General features: G+C 27.0%; 1 protein-coding gene across 4 annotated transcripts in view; it reads left to right on the plus strand.

Moving 5' to 3' along the window:
- Positions 1–18,008, plus strand: part of LOC107444591 (uncharacterized) — a 78,720-nt gene that overhangs the window by 43,260 nt on the left and 17,452 nt on the right. For all 4 annotated transcript variants that reach the window (XM_087164160.1, XM_043040411.3, XM_087164161.1 and 1 more), the window contains exons 23-35: positions 460–558; positions 3,301–3,481; positions 4,269–4,402; positions 5,568–5,642; positions 5,725–5,934; positions 6,057–6,193; positions 6,429–6,567; positions 10,195–10,380; positions 10,645–10,760; positions 13,107–13,284; positions 14,274–14,437; positions 15,509–15,631; positions 17,420–17,510. In XM_087164160.1, the coding sequence (XP_087020286.1) occupies positions 460–558; positions 3,301–3,481; positions 4,269–4,402; positions 5,568–5,642; positions 5,725–5,934; positions 6,057–6,193; positions 6,429–6,567; positions 10,195–10,380; positions 10,645–10,760; positions 13,107–13,284; positions 14,274–14,437; positions 15,509–15,631; positions 17,420–17,510 (1,833 nt within the window). The remainder of the gene's footprint in view (positions 1–459; positions 559–3,300; positions 3,482–4,268; positions 4,403–5,567; positions 5,643–5,724; positions 5,935–6,056; positions 6,194–6,428; positions 6,568–10,194; positions 10,381–10,644; positions 10,761–13,106; positions 13,285–14,273; positions 14,438–15,508; positions 15,632–17,419; positions 17,511–18,008) is intronic.

Consider the following 18,008-nt stretch of genomic DNA (forward strand, 5'->3'; position numbering starts at 1 on the left):
ATGGTTCAATAGAATAAAAGAAAAGTGTGATAAAATTGTTCATTTCTAATAATTTATTTTTATAACAATGTTTTAAAGCTTTTCATTACAGATCACATTTTGAATATTCTTACCATCATAAAATCTCTTTAGTAAGTTTTTATAACAAATATAAAAACAAAATAATGAACAGAATTATGTTTTGAGTTCTTTTAAAATGTTTTGAGTTGCTAAAGACTGAAAATAGAAATATTTCTTCTCAACGAATTTCATTATTTATTTGAATTGTAAAACAACGAAAAGCTAAGAAGCCGTAGGCTGAACTTAATAAAATTGGGTTTAAATTCAACAATTATGAGCCGATTTATAATACACTTAGTTTTGATTTGTACAAAGATGTAAAATTGGTTGAATACATAATCATGAAATATATTTATAATGATTATTTTATATTTACACTAATATTGTTACGTTTTGTAGTTAATATATGATTTAAAATGTGCAAATCCATCTGCTCGTATATCAGTGAAGCTTGTATCAGAAGTTGGTGTTGGTATTGTTTCTTCTGGAGTAGCTAAAGTAAGTCATTTTTTCTGGTAAAAGATTCTTTAAAATTAGTGATGTCTTTCAATTTCTTTCAAAATTTAAAAATTTGAAACATTTTTATAAAGATTTTATCTAAAACATGACTGAGTTTTTGTTACTACATATGAAACCATATCACAATTTATAATATTTCAAATTGTTGAATATTTACGTCAAATCGACATATTTCCTTTGATTGGCCTTATCCAACAAGGTAGATATTGTATGCTAAGTGGCAATTAGAGCATGAGTTATGTACTTAGTTAGAATTTCTAAGTTGTAGAACTAAAACATGTAAATGTGAAATCAAATATAAAGAAAAAGACTTAAAAGAAAACTATGCACTATTTAACATTGACCGCAACACTTTCATTGACTTGAGTTATATTTAATATTTTAGACCCATTCAAAGAATTAATGACTTTCTCTTTCAGCAGTGTTTAAAAATAAGTTTGAATTAGTGAGAAAAAGGTAGACACATTGAGAAAGAATATTTTTAATTACCTGAAAATCAACTACTAGAATTAAGAAAAATTTGAGGTAGTTGTGATATTGAGGAGATTTGTTCATTAAATTCCTAGTTGACTGAATAATCTGTTATCCTACAAAGGTTAATAAAGTAAAACTTAATTTGTATAGTATTTTATTCTATTTAAGTATTAGTTTCTTTTTTATTCTTTCTTTTTCTCTATTTCTTATCTATCTTACTGGATTTGTGATTTTCAGAAAAATCTTTTTTTTTTATAAGTAATTCAAAATAAATAATCTATCAAAAATCGAGTTTTTGAAGAAAAAAAATGAATAATTCATTTGAGATTTTAATAAAGTTTAAATTTAGGTTCCCTTCACATGTCTAATATTTTAAACATATGCAGTAACAAATCTTATGATTTAAGCTTTTAATTTTCAAAAAATTAGTTTATTTCTTTATCATTTTATTTAAAAGTATTTGATATTAAAAATTCAATGATTACAAAAATATCAAAATGGTGAATTGAAGGGAGGAGGCATATACTTATTTACTCTTGGAAAAAATGTTTAGTTGCTCACAAGTTGTGTTTTTCACAATATTATTAAAATTATATTTTTGAATAATTGGTTAAGGAAATATTAAACCCCATTACTGATTTTAATACAGTATTGATTTTTTAAATTATATGGACACTTTTTAGTTAACCCTCCGCTTAGAGCTCTCACGATTTGAGTAGGGTATCAGTTTCATCCGAAACTATAGGTCACGTGAATATCGTGGAAAAAGAATCCCTCCCTTGTTTCAATACTGATCCCGCTATTTCCCCCTTTAGGTTAAAAAAACATTATTTTATGCTTATTTTTGCTGCTAGATGGCGCTAGAGGGTTCAGGATTTTTTTTCTCTTGCTTAATTTTTTCCCCTGTGTATTTGTGAGTTTGCATGCTTTTTGTTTTTTGTTAGCTCAATAACCATTAATGAAAGATATGAATTTGCTGAGTATTAGCGGCTTTATATGTGGAAATAACAAACGAAAATATTTTGATTGTGAAGATATTGATTTGGATTCGGAGTATTCCATAAATCTGGGGTTTTCTTTTATTTTTTCTGTTTTAATACAAAATTCAATTCGTACGCAGAGATGACAATATTTTTTTGGGTTAAGTATTTTTTATTGAAGTATTTAATTCAAGTATTTTTTATTAAAGTATTTAATTCAAGTATTTTGTAATAACTCTCAGAACTGTTTTATGCAGTTCTAATGTAGAAAGAGATTGCTTGATGGTATGAAAAGAATTAGCTTGTTGTAAGATATGTCTGCTCAGAGTGGAACAACTACTTTGAATATTTTAAAGAACTTGCTAATTTAATGCATCCAAAAGAAATTTATACTTATGATAATGTAGTTACCATAGACAATAATCTTGTACTGCATAGTGATTTGGAAAAATCAGAAATATTTAAAGAGGTTATAATATCAGGAGATATATAAGAAGAGGACGGAGGTAAATCAGAAGAATTACAGTAAAATGCCATTATATTAAGCAACTGGCTTTGTAAACAGTGGACATAAAAGGACTACCCTGAATAATCTAATGATCACATTTTCATGTTCTAGGACTCAAATCTTAATGGTTCAAGGGGGCAACTTTAAATATTCTAATTAGTGCAGGTGATATTTTAAGTTATGAGATCATACACAGATATGTACTATTTATGAATAGACATACTTCTTTTTTTCTACAGAATCTTAATGGTTTGAAATATACAAAAGCAAAATTTAAATTAAGGGTTACAACATTTCAGCTGCTCTCCTGACTAAACTATTGGGACCACATTTTTCAGATTGCAGCTACTCTTCATGTTTTGAGAGTCAGAAATCAAAATGTGCAGAAATTTTTTTTCTTCGAAAAAAGTATATTTTTTGTATGATTTCTTATCTTAAAATATTGTCTGCACAAATTAATTAGCAAATTTGAGGTCACCTCCTTGAACCATTAAGAATTAGTCCTAGAAAGTAAAGATCCAATCATGAGATCTAAAGTTATTCAGAGTGGTCCTTTTTTTGCGTACTACACATGCTACATGACATATAAAATGTTATAACAGTTAACTAAACTTTTAAAACTATTAAACAATTGTTATTCAATTTTTGATATCATGATCAATCGATTAATTTTGATATCATGATATCAATCTTCGAGTTAATGATATTGAGGTTTGTCTATGTGCACGCTTTTAATTGTATTTCTAATCATTAATTTAGGCTAAAGCTGAACATATTACTATATCTGGTCATGATGGAGGAACTGGTGCAAGTAGTTGGACTGGTATAAAAGGAGCTGGATTACCATGGGAATTAGGAATCGCAGAAACCCATCAAACCCTTGTTTTAAATGATCTTCGTTCGCGAGTCATATTGCAAGCTGACGGGCAACTAAGGACAGGTAAATTTATATTTTATTTTTCAAATTTACTTAATTGTTTAATAATGTCCATTTCTAAAATTTTTTTATTCAATTTAGTGATATATTTTTATTATTACAGAGTATAGCTTATAGTTAATAATTGGTATTTTATTTTATTTTTATTGTTGCAAATTATATGTTATAATTAACATTTTGTTTTTACAACTAATGTTTTTTTTAAATACATGTTTGATTACTAATAATATTTTTATTATAGGTATTATTTTATTTATAATTATATATGTATAGAAATTCACAGATTTAATACTATATTTTTTATTTATAATTTTTTCTCCATTCGAGTAGGTTTTATGGTGAATTAGTTTTATATAAATTGTTTATTATTATTTTTTTTGGTATTTTGCTTAGTTTTTTTTGTTTTATAAACTTTTTTGAGGAAGTATTTTTAATGGGATCCTTTTTGTTTTTAGCTGAATTATTTACAATTTATCTTTCAAATTATTTGTTTTATGGTTTTACTATTCTTTCTTTTTGTGTGAGGATAAATATATTATATTTTTAAATAACAGCAATATTTTCTAACTATTTTTTAAAATATAAATACATAATATAGAAATGAAGTAATGTTTCTGTTTTAAATTGTACTTTACTGTAATCAAAATTACTTTGACTCTTTGTTGCTGAAATTTTCAGCAACTTTCCATTTTGAGATTATTATAATCCACTGTAAAAATCTGCTCTGTATTAAAAATAGGCAGATATATTATAGAAATATATATTAATTTGCATGCAATTATTCTTTAAGGATTTGATGTTATGGTTGCTGCTCTATTAGGAGCTGATGAATTTGGATTTTCGACTGCACCTTTAATAGCACTTGGTTGTACAATGATGAGAAAATGCCATTTAAATACATGTCCTGTAGGCATTGCTACTCAGGTACACAAATGAAAATTTTACTGCATTAAAATCTACTTTTCATTTTTGTTATTATACCGTGAATGAAATTTTTTTTTTTACTACTCTCATACAGATTTTTCATTCTAGTGCTCATTTGTATACTTGTGTATGTGAACAAAAAAAGTTTTACCATATGATGTTTGAATGGGCCTAATAAAACCATTAGTCAAAACTATTTCACTTTTTACTAAAATAATGTAGTTTGAATCTTTAAAAACTTTTCCTTTCATTGTTGAAAAGCATTTAGCAATCAATTGTTATGACTTTGTAATTTTCATGCATGTTATTACAAGAAAGATAAGTTTAATTTTATGCTTGTATATCCAAGAAAGATAATTTTCATGTATGTCAACCCAAGAGTGATTACTTTATGAAAGATGAAAGATAATGATCATCCAAGAAAGATGTTTTTATTTTCATTCATGTTAATCCAAGAAAAATAACTTTCATGCATGCTAACCGAAGAAAGATAATTTTAATGCATGTTAATCCAAGAAAGATGATTTGGCTTATTGAAGGTTCTCTTATGACACAGAAAAAGAATTCTATTTCCTTCATGTTAACTTTTGTAGAATTGTATAAACAGAATTTTTTTATTTGTCAAAGTAACTGAAAAATAAGGAAATAATGCTGAGGAGCAATGATTCAGATTTAAAGTTTAAAAGAATGATGAAAATAAGCTCTAATACTTAATATGTTTGAATATATATATATTTTTACTCATCGAAATGCGTTCCATTGAATTTAGTTACCAAATTTAAAATTTAATTAGTTAATAAATTGGTTAATTTTGTAACTAATTAAGTTGAATATTTTAATTAGTTGCCAAATCTAATATTTTTTTAAACTATCATAATTGTTTTGAATATTGAGGAAGAAAAATATCTTTTTTGTTGGAAGGAGACGCTTAAATTTTTAGGTAAAATATTACTAATAAAGTGTTTTTTCTAAGGAACTGCTTATGATCATCTAAAATATTCTAAATATAAAAGTATCTAGGCATTTACTAAGCATTATTTTCTTAGTAAACGCCTAAATACTTTTATACAATACATACTTTTTCAATATATATATATATATATATATATATATATTAACATCCATTCATACATATCTTGCTTCATTACTGCTTTCTTTATTTTAGGATCCAGTTTTACGAAAAAAGTTTGCTGGATTACCTGAACATGTAGTAAATTATTTCTTTTTCTTAGCGGAAGAAGTAAGTTAATAATATTAATAAATAGATCGTTGTAAATTAGAATTGCCACTTATATTATAAAACAAATAATGAAAATTTTTAGGTCAGAACATACATGTCCAAACTGCATATAAAACAATTTCAAGATTTAATTGGCCGAGCAGATCTGTTAAAGATTTATAAAAATAAAAGAAATAAAAAGGCTTCTCATCTTGACTTTCATTCCCTTTTAAAGTGTGCAAGATCCTTACGAACTAATACAATACCAGTTGGTGGAAGCATTAAACATGACTTTGAGTTGCACAACAGATTAGTAAGATTCCTTCTTTATTTTTATGGAACTTAAAGACATTTTTCAAGTTATAAACTATTGAAATTGATTTTACAAGAATGAAAAGGTCAAATTTTTATGTTTTTAAAATATTACTTATCTAGGATAATAAAGTTATTGAAAAATATTTTGAAACTTGGAAGGAATCCTCAAACACTGAAAAAAAGCATTTGTCCATGACTTTAGACATTACAAATCGAGATAGAACATTTGGTACTACACTAAGCTATCATATTGCTAAGTAAGTCTCATATATTAACTATATATTATAAAAAAATTTTATTGTATAAATCTGTACTTGTTTTTTTATTTGTTATTAATTTTTTTATAATAAATAAAAAACAAGTACATACTTGCAGTGTAGCTCCTCATTAAAAAATTCTATACTATGTCTGAGCCACATTCTATCATTCAATATAAATTTGTTTTTTGGTTGAAGAACTTCTTTACTATGAATGATATGTTTTTGTTTTTAGAGAATATGGAGACCAAGGTTTGCCAGATAACTCAATTCAACTTTATGTAAAAGGATCTGCAGGACAAAGCTTCTGTGCTTTTCTCATTAAAGGAGTTTCTGTCTATTTGGAAGGTGATGCTAATGATTGTGTAGCAAAAGTAAGAAAAAAAATGTTTCTAATATAATGCCTCTATCATATGCTTAACACAGAGATGGGTGAACTTTTTTGATCGAGAAAAAAAAAGTTTGGTGGACTAATTAAAAACTTCTAAAATAAGAAAATGATATTCAAGTTTGAAATTAAATATTTAATGAGATGAATGAAATTGCAATTTCATTTTTAAAAGTTCCTTTTATTGAGGTTCGAAGTGAGATGTACTTATTTCAAGGAACGAGGCTTAATGCTTGTCTGTTAGTCTACTTGTCTGTTCATCTACTACTAGTGGTGTTAAGCCTTAACACCACTAATAACTATGAAGATAAAATTCAATGTTAATAATTCTTTCTAAGTCTAATAAGTATTTACTTAGTCTTTATGTTACAGATTACAGATTATTAGTTTTATAAGGTTACAGATTGTTTCATCTAAATGTAAAAGTTCTTAGTTGAACTGTTCCAATATTTTTTATCATATTAACACAAATTTAGTTCCTGACTAATTTAGGGTACAATTTATACCTTTAAGTTTGAGACTTTAATTTTGAATCATAATCATTATAAAGAAATAGTAAGATAAGTAGAAAATAGCAAAAAGGCTATTAAATAAATATTCACTGTACTTTTGTATTCAGAATTCGCGATCGCAACGAACTATAGGGGGCGTTGTTGTATGAGACGCTTACCTGCGATTTCCATATGAACCGTCATTCAGTTACTCTGGAGACGTCGTTAATGTAGCGTGTAGCATTGCAACGTTCCTTCTTTAATGTGGCTTATTAAATTTAAAAAAGAAAAATGCTTGATCTTCTTTCTTGTACAACCGAAAACAAAATGGTATCTCTTTTTATTAGAGAAGGAATATCCAAAACACATCGGAAAAATATTTGTACATTAACAGAAAAAAATATGTATATTCTTATAAGAGTTAAAACCTAATGCCCGAGAAATAGTATTACTAAATTTAATGATATAACATGAAAGGCCCATTTAAACTTTACATTCTATAGTTTTAAGAATCATATTAGTTCAAAAATTAAAATGAACAAAAAGTATACATAAGCCTCATTATTTTATGAAATTTAAATTTGTAAACAACGTTTTTTGACAACAATTTTTATCAAAAAATTTCAAGTTTCAATAAAAATCATTATTTAGAAACTAAGAAACGTAAAATAAAGAATGCTGACGAAACAAAAAAAAAAAAAAAACAATTCTTTTTTGTCGCCATTTTTAGTGCTACGAATATTCGTCTTTGGGATTTGCCAAAAACAAAACAAGATGCAATTTTATTTTTTCAGGAGGGAAATATTTTACCGAAAAAACGAAAATGTACCAATTCCCACAACATAAAACTTTATCTTGGCAAACGTACGTTTTGGAAATGTTATTTCATTTGGAATCTTATTCATCAGAGTTCATATGGCGATATGATTGTTTTGAATCTATGCTAAACTCTATTTCGGCTCATTTTCCACCGAAATCCAATTAACTATTTTGATTTTAAATAAAGTGTTTTATTTTATGAACTGTCGCAAAAATTTTAAGTGTAGATTGGCGGCACTTAAAAACCGCCAAATCTGTAGCGGCGGTGGCGTTAATACGTCGTAAGTACCGAATTTTTATTCCATACTTTTCTGAATCATATTATTTCAAACATTGGAATATACAAGAAGTATACATAAACACATAATGTTATACCATTTAATTTTTCAAAAGTATTTTGAGAACAATTTTTATCAAAAAATTATAAACTAAAAAACGGAAAATAAAGAATTCTTAGGATAAAAAAAAACGATTTTAAGAATTATTAACATTGAAATAAAAACTTTCATATTGTTTCTTTTTTTATTATTCTTATAGTTCTTAATCAGACGTAAAAAACCATTCCGTAGAGAACCATCATCAAATGAAAAAAAAATATTTACAAGCGAATTTTTTATTGTAAAAATCATTGCACTTACCTGATTTATGATTCTCGGAGAATTCCAAAATGATAAGTTCCTTGTTTGAAAACTTTATTCTCAAATAATAGATACATAGTTTATACCTTCATTACTTTTAGATAACATACTACACAGCAAAATTTTATAATTGATATGAATTTGAATATGTAGCTAAAAACAGAATAGCTGAATTCTAGTTGAACTTATTCTTTCAAAATTAGAAAAAACTTACCAAGAAAACGATTTAAATTAATTAAGAATCAGCACAAATGGCACTATTTCAAGTAACTTGGATAATTTTTTATTGTTGTTTTCCGAATTATATGGATACAGAAATATATACTATTCTATAACGAAGAAGAATATGCTATAACTATTACAATTCTGTATGTTCTGAATTCATATTTATTCACTGGAATGACGAAAGCAATGTTGACTTCACTTTAATTCGTAATGAATTGAAGACAGAAGAAATGCATTTTACCTTAATACACACATCTGTAACAGTATCCGAAATCGGAAGTCATCAGTTGCAAGTTTGTTGATAATAGAAATAAAAAATTATTGAGGAATTTTTCTTCAAATGTTTGGCGTGTTCTGTTCCTGAAAGATTTACTAATATTCTGGAGATTTTTTTCAAGTTCTTCGGCCTTTTCCTTAGGGAAATTTTGTTTCTTATTTGCTGCTTAAAAATGGCGTCTGATTCAGTCAATGACTTTGATGGAACTAAATGAAAACGTGATAAATTAATGTCCGATATTTACAGGCTCCCGCTAGACGGCGTACTCGAACGTTGCGATCGCGAATAAAGAAAATGTTTTACAAATAAACAATTCCTTTATAACTTTTGTTAATTTTATGCTGATGACAACCAAAGAAATCAGGATCTTCATGTGAGAAAATTTGATCATACCATATGATTTTTCTGTCCAGTTAGAATGCATGGACTGACTATCATTTTCATTCGATTTTCATGCATATAGAAAGTATTAGCATATTACATTAAAATAAGCTGTTATAATTTATTTAAAGGTTATACACAGTTTTCAATTTTGGCCTATAGGATATGTCATTACTGAGTTTTGGCATTTTTGTGTGTGTGTTTTTTATTTTATTTAGAAAAATCAATTTTTTCATACAATATAATCATTTTTAATGTATTTATTAATTCATCCAGCCATGTTATTTTGAATATTGTTTTGATTGATTCAATATGATTTTGAAAAAAATTGTTACAAACTATTTACACTTATTTTTTTTTACAAAGGATTTGACAAACATTTACTTTATCACTGCTTTCACAAATTTAGAGTTCCCTTTGATTTTAAAAATGTCTTCACAAATATGTTTATTGGAGATATGCAGAAATATATATTTTATAATTGCCCTTCAAATTCATTATTATGTAAGCGCTCATACTTATGTTGTATACAGGACTTTTCACAACTAAATTTTGAAATATTTATATTTTTTTTCTACCGAACTTAAATATTAAAAATTTTTTTAGGTGCATTTTGGACTTTTCAGCAGCTACACGCACATATTTGCTATGTATACTCGCATATATATTTATTCAAATATGCCGAATTGAATACGTTAAATTTTGAAAATGTATTTTTATGTGTGCCTTTGTATACCAAAAAGTATTAAATGTTTCATGTTTAGTTATCTATATTCTCATAGGGCCTTACTGGTGGTGAAGTCATATTATATCCCCCAAAAGATATGGCTCCTACTTTCAAATCCGAGTTGAATGTCATTGCAGGGAATGCTTGTCTTTATGGTGCCACATCAGGAAAAGCTTTCATTAGGGGAATTGTAGCTGAAAGATTTGCTGTTAGAAACTCTGGAGCATTTGCAATTAATGAAGTATGTGTACCTTTAAGAAAAATCTTATTACGGATAACTAAAATTTTAATGAATTTTTTCCTAATTTTTTGTATCTTCCTTCTCTTTCATATATGATATTCCTGGAAAATGTATATAGAAAAACTACCTTTTCATGTAGTTTATATTTTCTTCTGAATACAAATAGTTTGGAATGAATACAATTTTTTAAATTGAAGACAATACTTTTCTATGTTATTTCTTTCAACAAAATATTTCTGTAATTTATATTCAGATCTTTCACAGGGTGTTGGTGACCATGGTTGTGAATATATGACAGGTGGAAAAGTTGTTGTATTAGGGTTAACAGGTAGAAACTTTGCTGCTGGTATGTCTGGTGGGATTGCTTATGTTTATAACAAGTAAGTTAAAAAATAGTTCGTGTACACTGTTGTTTATTTAAATGGAAATATGTTTAACAATCTTCTTTACAAAAGTGTTTTATATTCCAAACATTTTAGATTTCCTGTTCATCGTTTCTTTACCCCTTTTCAATTGAGTATTGTTGTATTGGCATTTTTTTATTCAATTTGTATACATGTTATTTTCATAATTTCTTCATAAAGATAATTGCTGACATTTTTCTTCATTCACTGAAACAAATCTTGTGTCTTATCACATTATGGCAGAGGTTATATGAAAATGTTAATGTAACAGGGCAGGTAGCGTTTTTAAGAAGCGCTTAAAGGTGGTTATTTTTGATTTACATTGTTTAAAAGCCCTTAAAGGTGCTTTTGTAAAAATTGCTTAATTTTCTATCTTTCAAAAAGAGATTTTTTTCTTTGCCGTGTCGATTGTCATTCTAAATTACAAAAGAAACTTGATTTAAACAATTTTCTCTGCAATATTTATCAGACACTACTTATTTTATCATAATTTTGTAAAGTTTTTGAAAATGTTTTTTAATTGATTGATTTTATGTTTATAAATTAAGAACTTTAAATGATAGAATTTTTTATTATTATTACCACAGAAATCCTAATTATGAATTTTTTTTTAAGAAATTGACTAAAAATATTTTTTGAATGCTTGAAAAGTACTTAAAAGGTGCTTATTTTTTGTTTAAAAATCAGGCTACGCACCTTGTGTAATGATTTGTATTTTTATTTTGAGATTGCATATTTTTAAGAAAAATTAATTTTTCCCCTTTACAATTTCCTTGAGAAAACACTTACAGCTTCAATTGCATGAATGAAATAATAATAATAATAAAAGAAACTATAATTTAGACTGAAAATGACATAGCAAGTTTAACAATCATGCTTTGGCCAAATTTTGATTGTAATTATTGCAAAATGATTTTTAATAAAATATATTTAAAAAAACCACCAGGATAAACTTTTAATTTCGTGACATAGCAAAGTTAATTGTTAACTAAGATTAAGGTCAAAATGTAAATATTTGCTTCAACTTTGTTTTGAAAGTAAACTATGACAGTTTTAAAGTGTGTTTATCCCTTTCACGCACACCAATTTCTAGCTCATTACATGACAGAATCAGTTGAACCTGTTTCCCACCTCCGAAGAACTATAATAGGATTATAGAATATTATCTTTTCTATTTATATTAATGTAAAATAGATGCTTATCTTTTTCGTCTTCTGGAATCTTTGTTGTTTCAAGTTGAAGATTTAAAAGTAAGTTGGGGTGGAAGATGGTAATTTATATACCTCATCTGCTAGTTTATCTAGTAGCAGATGCCATCTTCCTTTAAACAAACTTGTCTTTTCTAAATACAGGAAAGACTGTATAGTCTGTCTAAACTAAGAACTCCTCCAGCCAGAAAGTTTAAGGCCGTCTGATACTATGGAACCAAGAATGGTGCATTTTAGAGAGTGTAGCTACACTCTAGGACTAACACTATAGACTGAAGAAAAAGATTCCCTTTCTCCCTCCAACCCGAGCCGAAAGTACTCCAAAACAGTGACCCCACACCCCTACTTGAAATAGTCATACCTCGTTACTGTAGTCACCCCCACAGGTCCAGAGGAATGTCTGGAGGAGTTCTTAATTTAGACGAACTATAGATAAATTTCCACAGAAATAACATGATTTTTTTTCTCTCCAAGAAGTTCAATTTTCATATATGAAGAATGTTCAGCCACTAATTTAATTTTAATTTCCCTTAAAATTTTGTAAAAACATTTTGTTATCTCTTTTGGAAGTGATTACTTACATACTATTTACTTACTTCACAGTGTTTGGCGCATAAGGCATCCTATTTCTTCATGTCTACCAGTCTTTGGCTTGAGATATGGTTTCCTCTAATCCTTTAAATTTTTCTCTTTTAAAATCCACTTTCATTTGACGCTGCCAAGTCATTCTTTGTCTTCCTCTTTTTCTCTTACTATCAGGGGGCTAATTTTTCTCTTGGTATTTTTAGTATGTGTCTAGTTCATTTTCATCTTCTCTCATTGATTTCATTCTTCTTTTGTAGTTAGGTTATGAAAGTGATTAATTTCTTAAATAGAATGAAAAATTCACCTAAATATATTAAACTTGCCGGCAAAGTCATACTGGCGAAGTTATAACCTTTAGTAACTACCATGATTTTTATTATCTTAAACATTGCTACAAAAGAAAAAAAAATTATTTTAGCATTATTTGGTAATTTTATCTGAGGAAATTTTATTCCATTTTATACACAATAATATTTTCTTTGTTTTGTCTTGCAATTTGCATTTTAGTAGTTTTTTGTTTTTAATTTAGGACTGGTAATTTTGAATCGCAATGTAATAAGGATATTGTAGATTTACTTCCTGTAAGAGATGTAGAAGATATAGAATTCCTAAAAGATTTCATTTTAGAGTTTCATACAAAGACTGGTTCAGAAGTTGCAAAGTTCATCCTGGATTCTTGGGAAGTTTCTGTGAAGCGTTTTGTTAAGGTGAATTTACTCAAAATTCATGTGTTTTCTTTTTTAAATATGAGTTGTTTTCTTCTCAATGTTTTTTATTGATGTAAGAATAATTGTTTTTCAGTTGAAAAGCATAAAGAAATGTATTACTTTGAAAAAAAAAAAAAAACTATTTTCTACAAAAACTGAGCTTGCATTTTACAGTTTTTCCTATTAATTGTGAAAAGTCTTTTTCTCAATATTTTATATTGAGTTAAGAACAACTATTTTTACATTGAAATAGAATACTACCATATCTTTCATAAAACTAATTTAAGGTACAACTGTTATAATCCGATGTAATTTACCAATCAGTTAACTTTTTAATAATATAGAGTGATTACAGACCATTTTTTAAAAGTTAACATGCTAACTTATAAAGCATGTTTATAAATAGATTTATAAACATGTTATCTTACATAAAACTTATTTAAGCTACAACTGCTACAATCAGATGGTTATAGTTTACCAATCAATTAACTTTTTAATAACAGAGAGTGATTACAGACCATTTTTTTAAAGTTAACATGCTAACTTATAAAACATGTTTATAAATAGATCTATAAACATGTTATCCTACATAAAACTTATTTCAACTACAACTGCTGTAATCAGATGGTTATAGTTTACCAATCAATTAACTTTTTAATAATAGAGAGTGATTACAAACCATATTTCTAAAGTTAACATGCTAACTTATAAAACATGTTTATAAATGGATCTATAAACATGTTTACAATTCATAGCTCTAAAATGTTATCTTGAAGTAATCTCATAAATCTTTTAAGTAACATCTTGAAGATTTTGGTTTTTAAGTGCCTTGAGGGAATATTTGTATTTAGAAAATTTGTAATTGTACTGACTTTGTAAATTATTAACTGACTAATTTGAATTCATAATAATTTATGGTGGTGATAGTGACTGTTATTAGATAGCGATAGATGTTTGTAAAAATATTTTTACAAAAATATCAATTGTAGGTTTTTCCTAAAGACTATCAGAGAGCTCTGAAAGAGAAACGTGCTAGGCTTGCTCAACCACCGAGTATCACCAAAGAAGCAGAGGCTATTCCAGTCACAAATGGTACACAGACTGATGACATTGAAGATATCTTGAAAATAAGTGGTCCAATTGATAAAACTAAGTAAGATATTTTGTGTATTTCTTCAATATTTCCTGGAAAAGTTTTAAGTACTTTCTTCTAATTTTAATTGTTCAATTTATTTTTACTTTATTTATGTTTTTTTAAAAACTGTTTACTAAGTTTGAAAAACAAAACAAAAAACATAACAGTATTAGATATTGTTTTGTCTTGAAGAAGTGCTATTTTTAAATTATCACATTTTGCTTTACAAGTTTTTAGCATGTTGACAAATCAAGAAATGCTTATACATTTGCCAGAAAATAATAAATCGATCTTTCATTTATTTTCTTCTGATTATTTGTTTAAGGAATATTCTAAAATTAAAGTTTTTTTAAAAGTAATAATTTGAAAACATTTTTTGCTTTAAAAACTTTTTTTAAAAAAAAAAATTGATTTTAACAGAAATTGTAGGTGAATTTGGTATTATTCAGATATTTTTAAAATGTATTGGTTTCTGTATTTGCTAAAAACAGTTTTATTATGAAATACTATATAACTTTAGGTAAATAGATTGTGATTTCACTACCAAATTGTGACCCCTTTTTATTACCTAATATTATTGTTATTTGTTGCAGCTTGATTTGGTAGTAAGTTTTCATTCTATTCTTATATTGTGCCTCTAACTTAATATTGCTTTACTTACTTACTCAGGGTATTCACGCTGTTTGGTGCATTAGGCATTCCGCCTACTTCTTTGTTCCCCGGTTTTGGGATCGAATTTCTTTTAATCCTTTAAATTTCACTTTTTAAAGTGCACTATAACATTAAATTGATTTTGCTTAAATTCTTTTACTATATGGTATTAAAATAATGCTTTAGTTTATGAAAATAAACTTTGAAAGAGATTTTTGTGAAATTTAGTATCTTGTTTACTTAAGTATAAGATTTTTGCACGATTGTTGAACTATTTTACAGCGTTGCAACAATATTGTATTTTACTTAATAAAACATTTTTTTAATCAAAAAATTTTTTTAAACTACATTAGTCTTTTTAAGATTAGTATAGAATGTAGAATATTGAAATTGATATTGAAAATAATGTGTTGTTGCAATGAAAAATATTTTTTTCAGGGGCTTCATAAAGTATAGGCGTGTGAAATCTAATTACAGACCTGCTGAAGAGAGAATGCTTGATTACAACGAGATTTATGACCATAAAAATGTTAGAAAGACCCTGAAAGTACAGGCAGCAAGGTATAGTTTTTAAAAAAATCTTTTAATGATTTCTTTTACTGTTTTATATTCGTTTAAAATGAACCATAATACACTCACCAAATCTTGTTCAAGAAATCAAATCCTCCATCTACTCTGCTAGTGTAAGCAATTTGTGTTATTTAATTAATGTTTAAATTATTTGTAATTTTGCGTTAAAGTTGTTGGCTTGGAGAGGGCCCCTTCTCCCTTCAGTCACTGGTTGGTTTGGCTGGTTGGCGTGTGGATGTTGTCATGTTATAAGTCATAAAATTTGCTAGCCATCTGTGAGATGTAACACTGCAACCTTATGAGACTGGGCCTGTAGTTTTCCACTCTTCAAGCAGGACTTTTATGCTCTAACACTTTTGGTTCCTTTCTGCAGAGTTTGTAGTTGTCCTGATAATCCTGATTAAATTTTTCCTTATTTGTCCTGAGTTTTAGCTTTTTGTCCTGATATTTTTGAATTTTGCGTGCGTTAAGAACATCCATTTTCTACGAATACAAATTATTTTTTAAATAGGTTTGATGAAATGAAAAATTTGGGCTTTCAATCTAACATCTTTTTTACTTTAATTAATGTAGTTGAAATTGCAAAATTTGATAGTTCCAATCTAGTGACCATCTAAATATGCATGGTTAGGGCATATAGTTTTACTTGCAGGATTCACTATTTAAACCTTTTGGGGGGGGGAGATTCAGTCATTCTATAAAGAAGGAACTCAATTAACAATTTTTTACAATCCAATTTTTATGGTGATGAATTCAGAGGTCTTGCACCTATTTGTTATTTTTTTTTAGTAAATGCTGTAACAAATATTGTAGGGTGGATTATTGTACTTTATGAAAAAGGAACTCAATTAACAATTTTATGTTATCCAATTTTTATGGTGATAAATTCAGAGATCACACACTTATTAATTTTTAGCAAATGCAGTAACAAATCTTGTAGGGTGGATTATTGTATTCTGTGGAAAAGGAACTCAATTAACAATTTCATACTATCCAATTTTTATACGATGAATTCAGGGATCACATTATTTATTTTTGACAACATTTTTGACATTTTGCATTTTTGAAATCTAAGTGTTTGTTTAGTTCCCAAACTGAAATTGGGAGTATGGGAAGAGATTTATTATTGGCGAGTTATTGAGAAATAATGCTGCCAAAAATAATGTCAACCCTGTGTTATTATCATTAAATTTTAAATAATCTGATTTGCAATCACCAAAGAGTTGATTAGAATTTAATAACTGAAGCATTTGTGGTTAATTAAATAAATTAGTAAAGAAAAGTAAGAGTAAATATACATTTTGATATTCGTTTTGTTGCGACATTGAATTGTAATTAGTTATGAAGTTAGTTATTGAAATTAAATTAGCCGTTACATTGTTAAAAGAAAAGAATCAAAGTATTTATATTCGCTTTTTACGAAAAGGAATAATAATTAAATAGTTAATTTAACTTAATTGGAACAGGATTAGAAAAGGTTACAAAATAATTATAAATTTATGAAATAAAAAAATTGAAAAGCTAGGAAGTATGTAACGCCTATAATGGCATCATACTTATTTAATAGTATCTTAAAATGATGAGAACTAAGCATTATAAAAACTGAGAACTAAGCATTACCCTATTGAGTTAAGCATTACATCTAAATAGTATATTGTTTTTAATAATATAGATCAAGTGTTGATAAATTACTATTCTAATATAATGCATGAAAATATGTGGTTTTAATTTAAGAGATTATCTATTTAATTTTTATTATGTTTTATTGAAATTGTTTAGGTGTATGGATTGTGGTGTGCCATTTTGTCAGTCTAAGAGTGGGTGCCCATTAGGAAATATTATTCCTAAGTGGAACGACTTGGTTTATCAGGTAAATTATTGTTATATTTTTTGAAGAATGAGTTAATCTTTTTATTATACTTCAAATTAATTCAATGATTCTGCTAGATTTTGGAAATTGGGTATTTTTAGGATTCTGGACTTTCAAATTTCCGGGTCCTATATTATTGACATATTTTTTACTTCTCTAAATGTAAGTGTTTATATTATTCTCAACAATGAGTTTCACTTTTTGACTTGCATGATGTATCAAAACTTTACTTGTAGCCTAAAAAATGTCGCTAGTAAAATCTCTGTTGTTTTATTTCTCCAATGTTGGCTGGTATGTAGTCTCCAAGATTTAAAAAAAAATTACCTGTGATATTGAGGATATGATAAATTCAAGTTCTCTATCTCTTTATCCATCTACTAGTGTGCTCATTTATAAGAATTCCATCTATTGATACACAAAAATAAAAATTTTAAAGCAAGAAAGAGTTATATTTCAAATTAAGGTTTTTAATTACAACTGTCAAGCATCAAGGAAACG

This window comes from Parasteatoda tepidariorum, chromosome 5, assembly GCF_982258835.1.
Source record: "Parasteatoda tepidariorum strain Cologne lab strain chromosome 5, Ptep-v5.0, whole genome shotgun sequence".
NCBI classification, from domain to species: domain Eukaryota; kingdom Metazoa; phylum Arthropoda; class Arachnida; order Araneae; family Theridiidae; genus Parasteatoda; species Parasteatoda tepidariorum.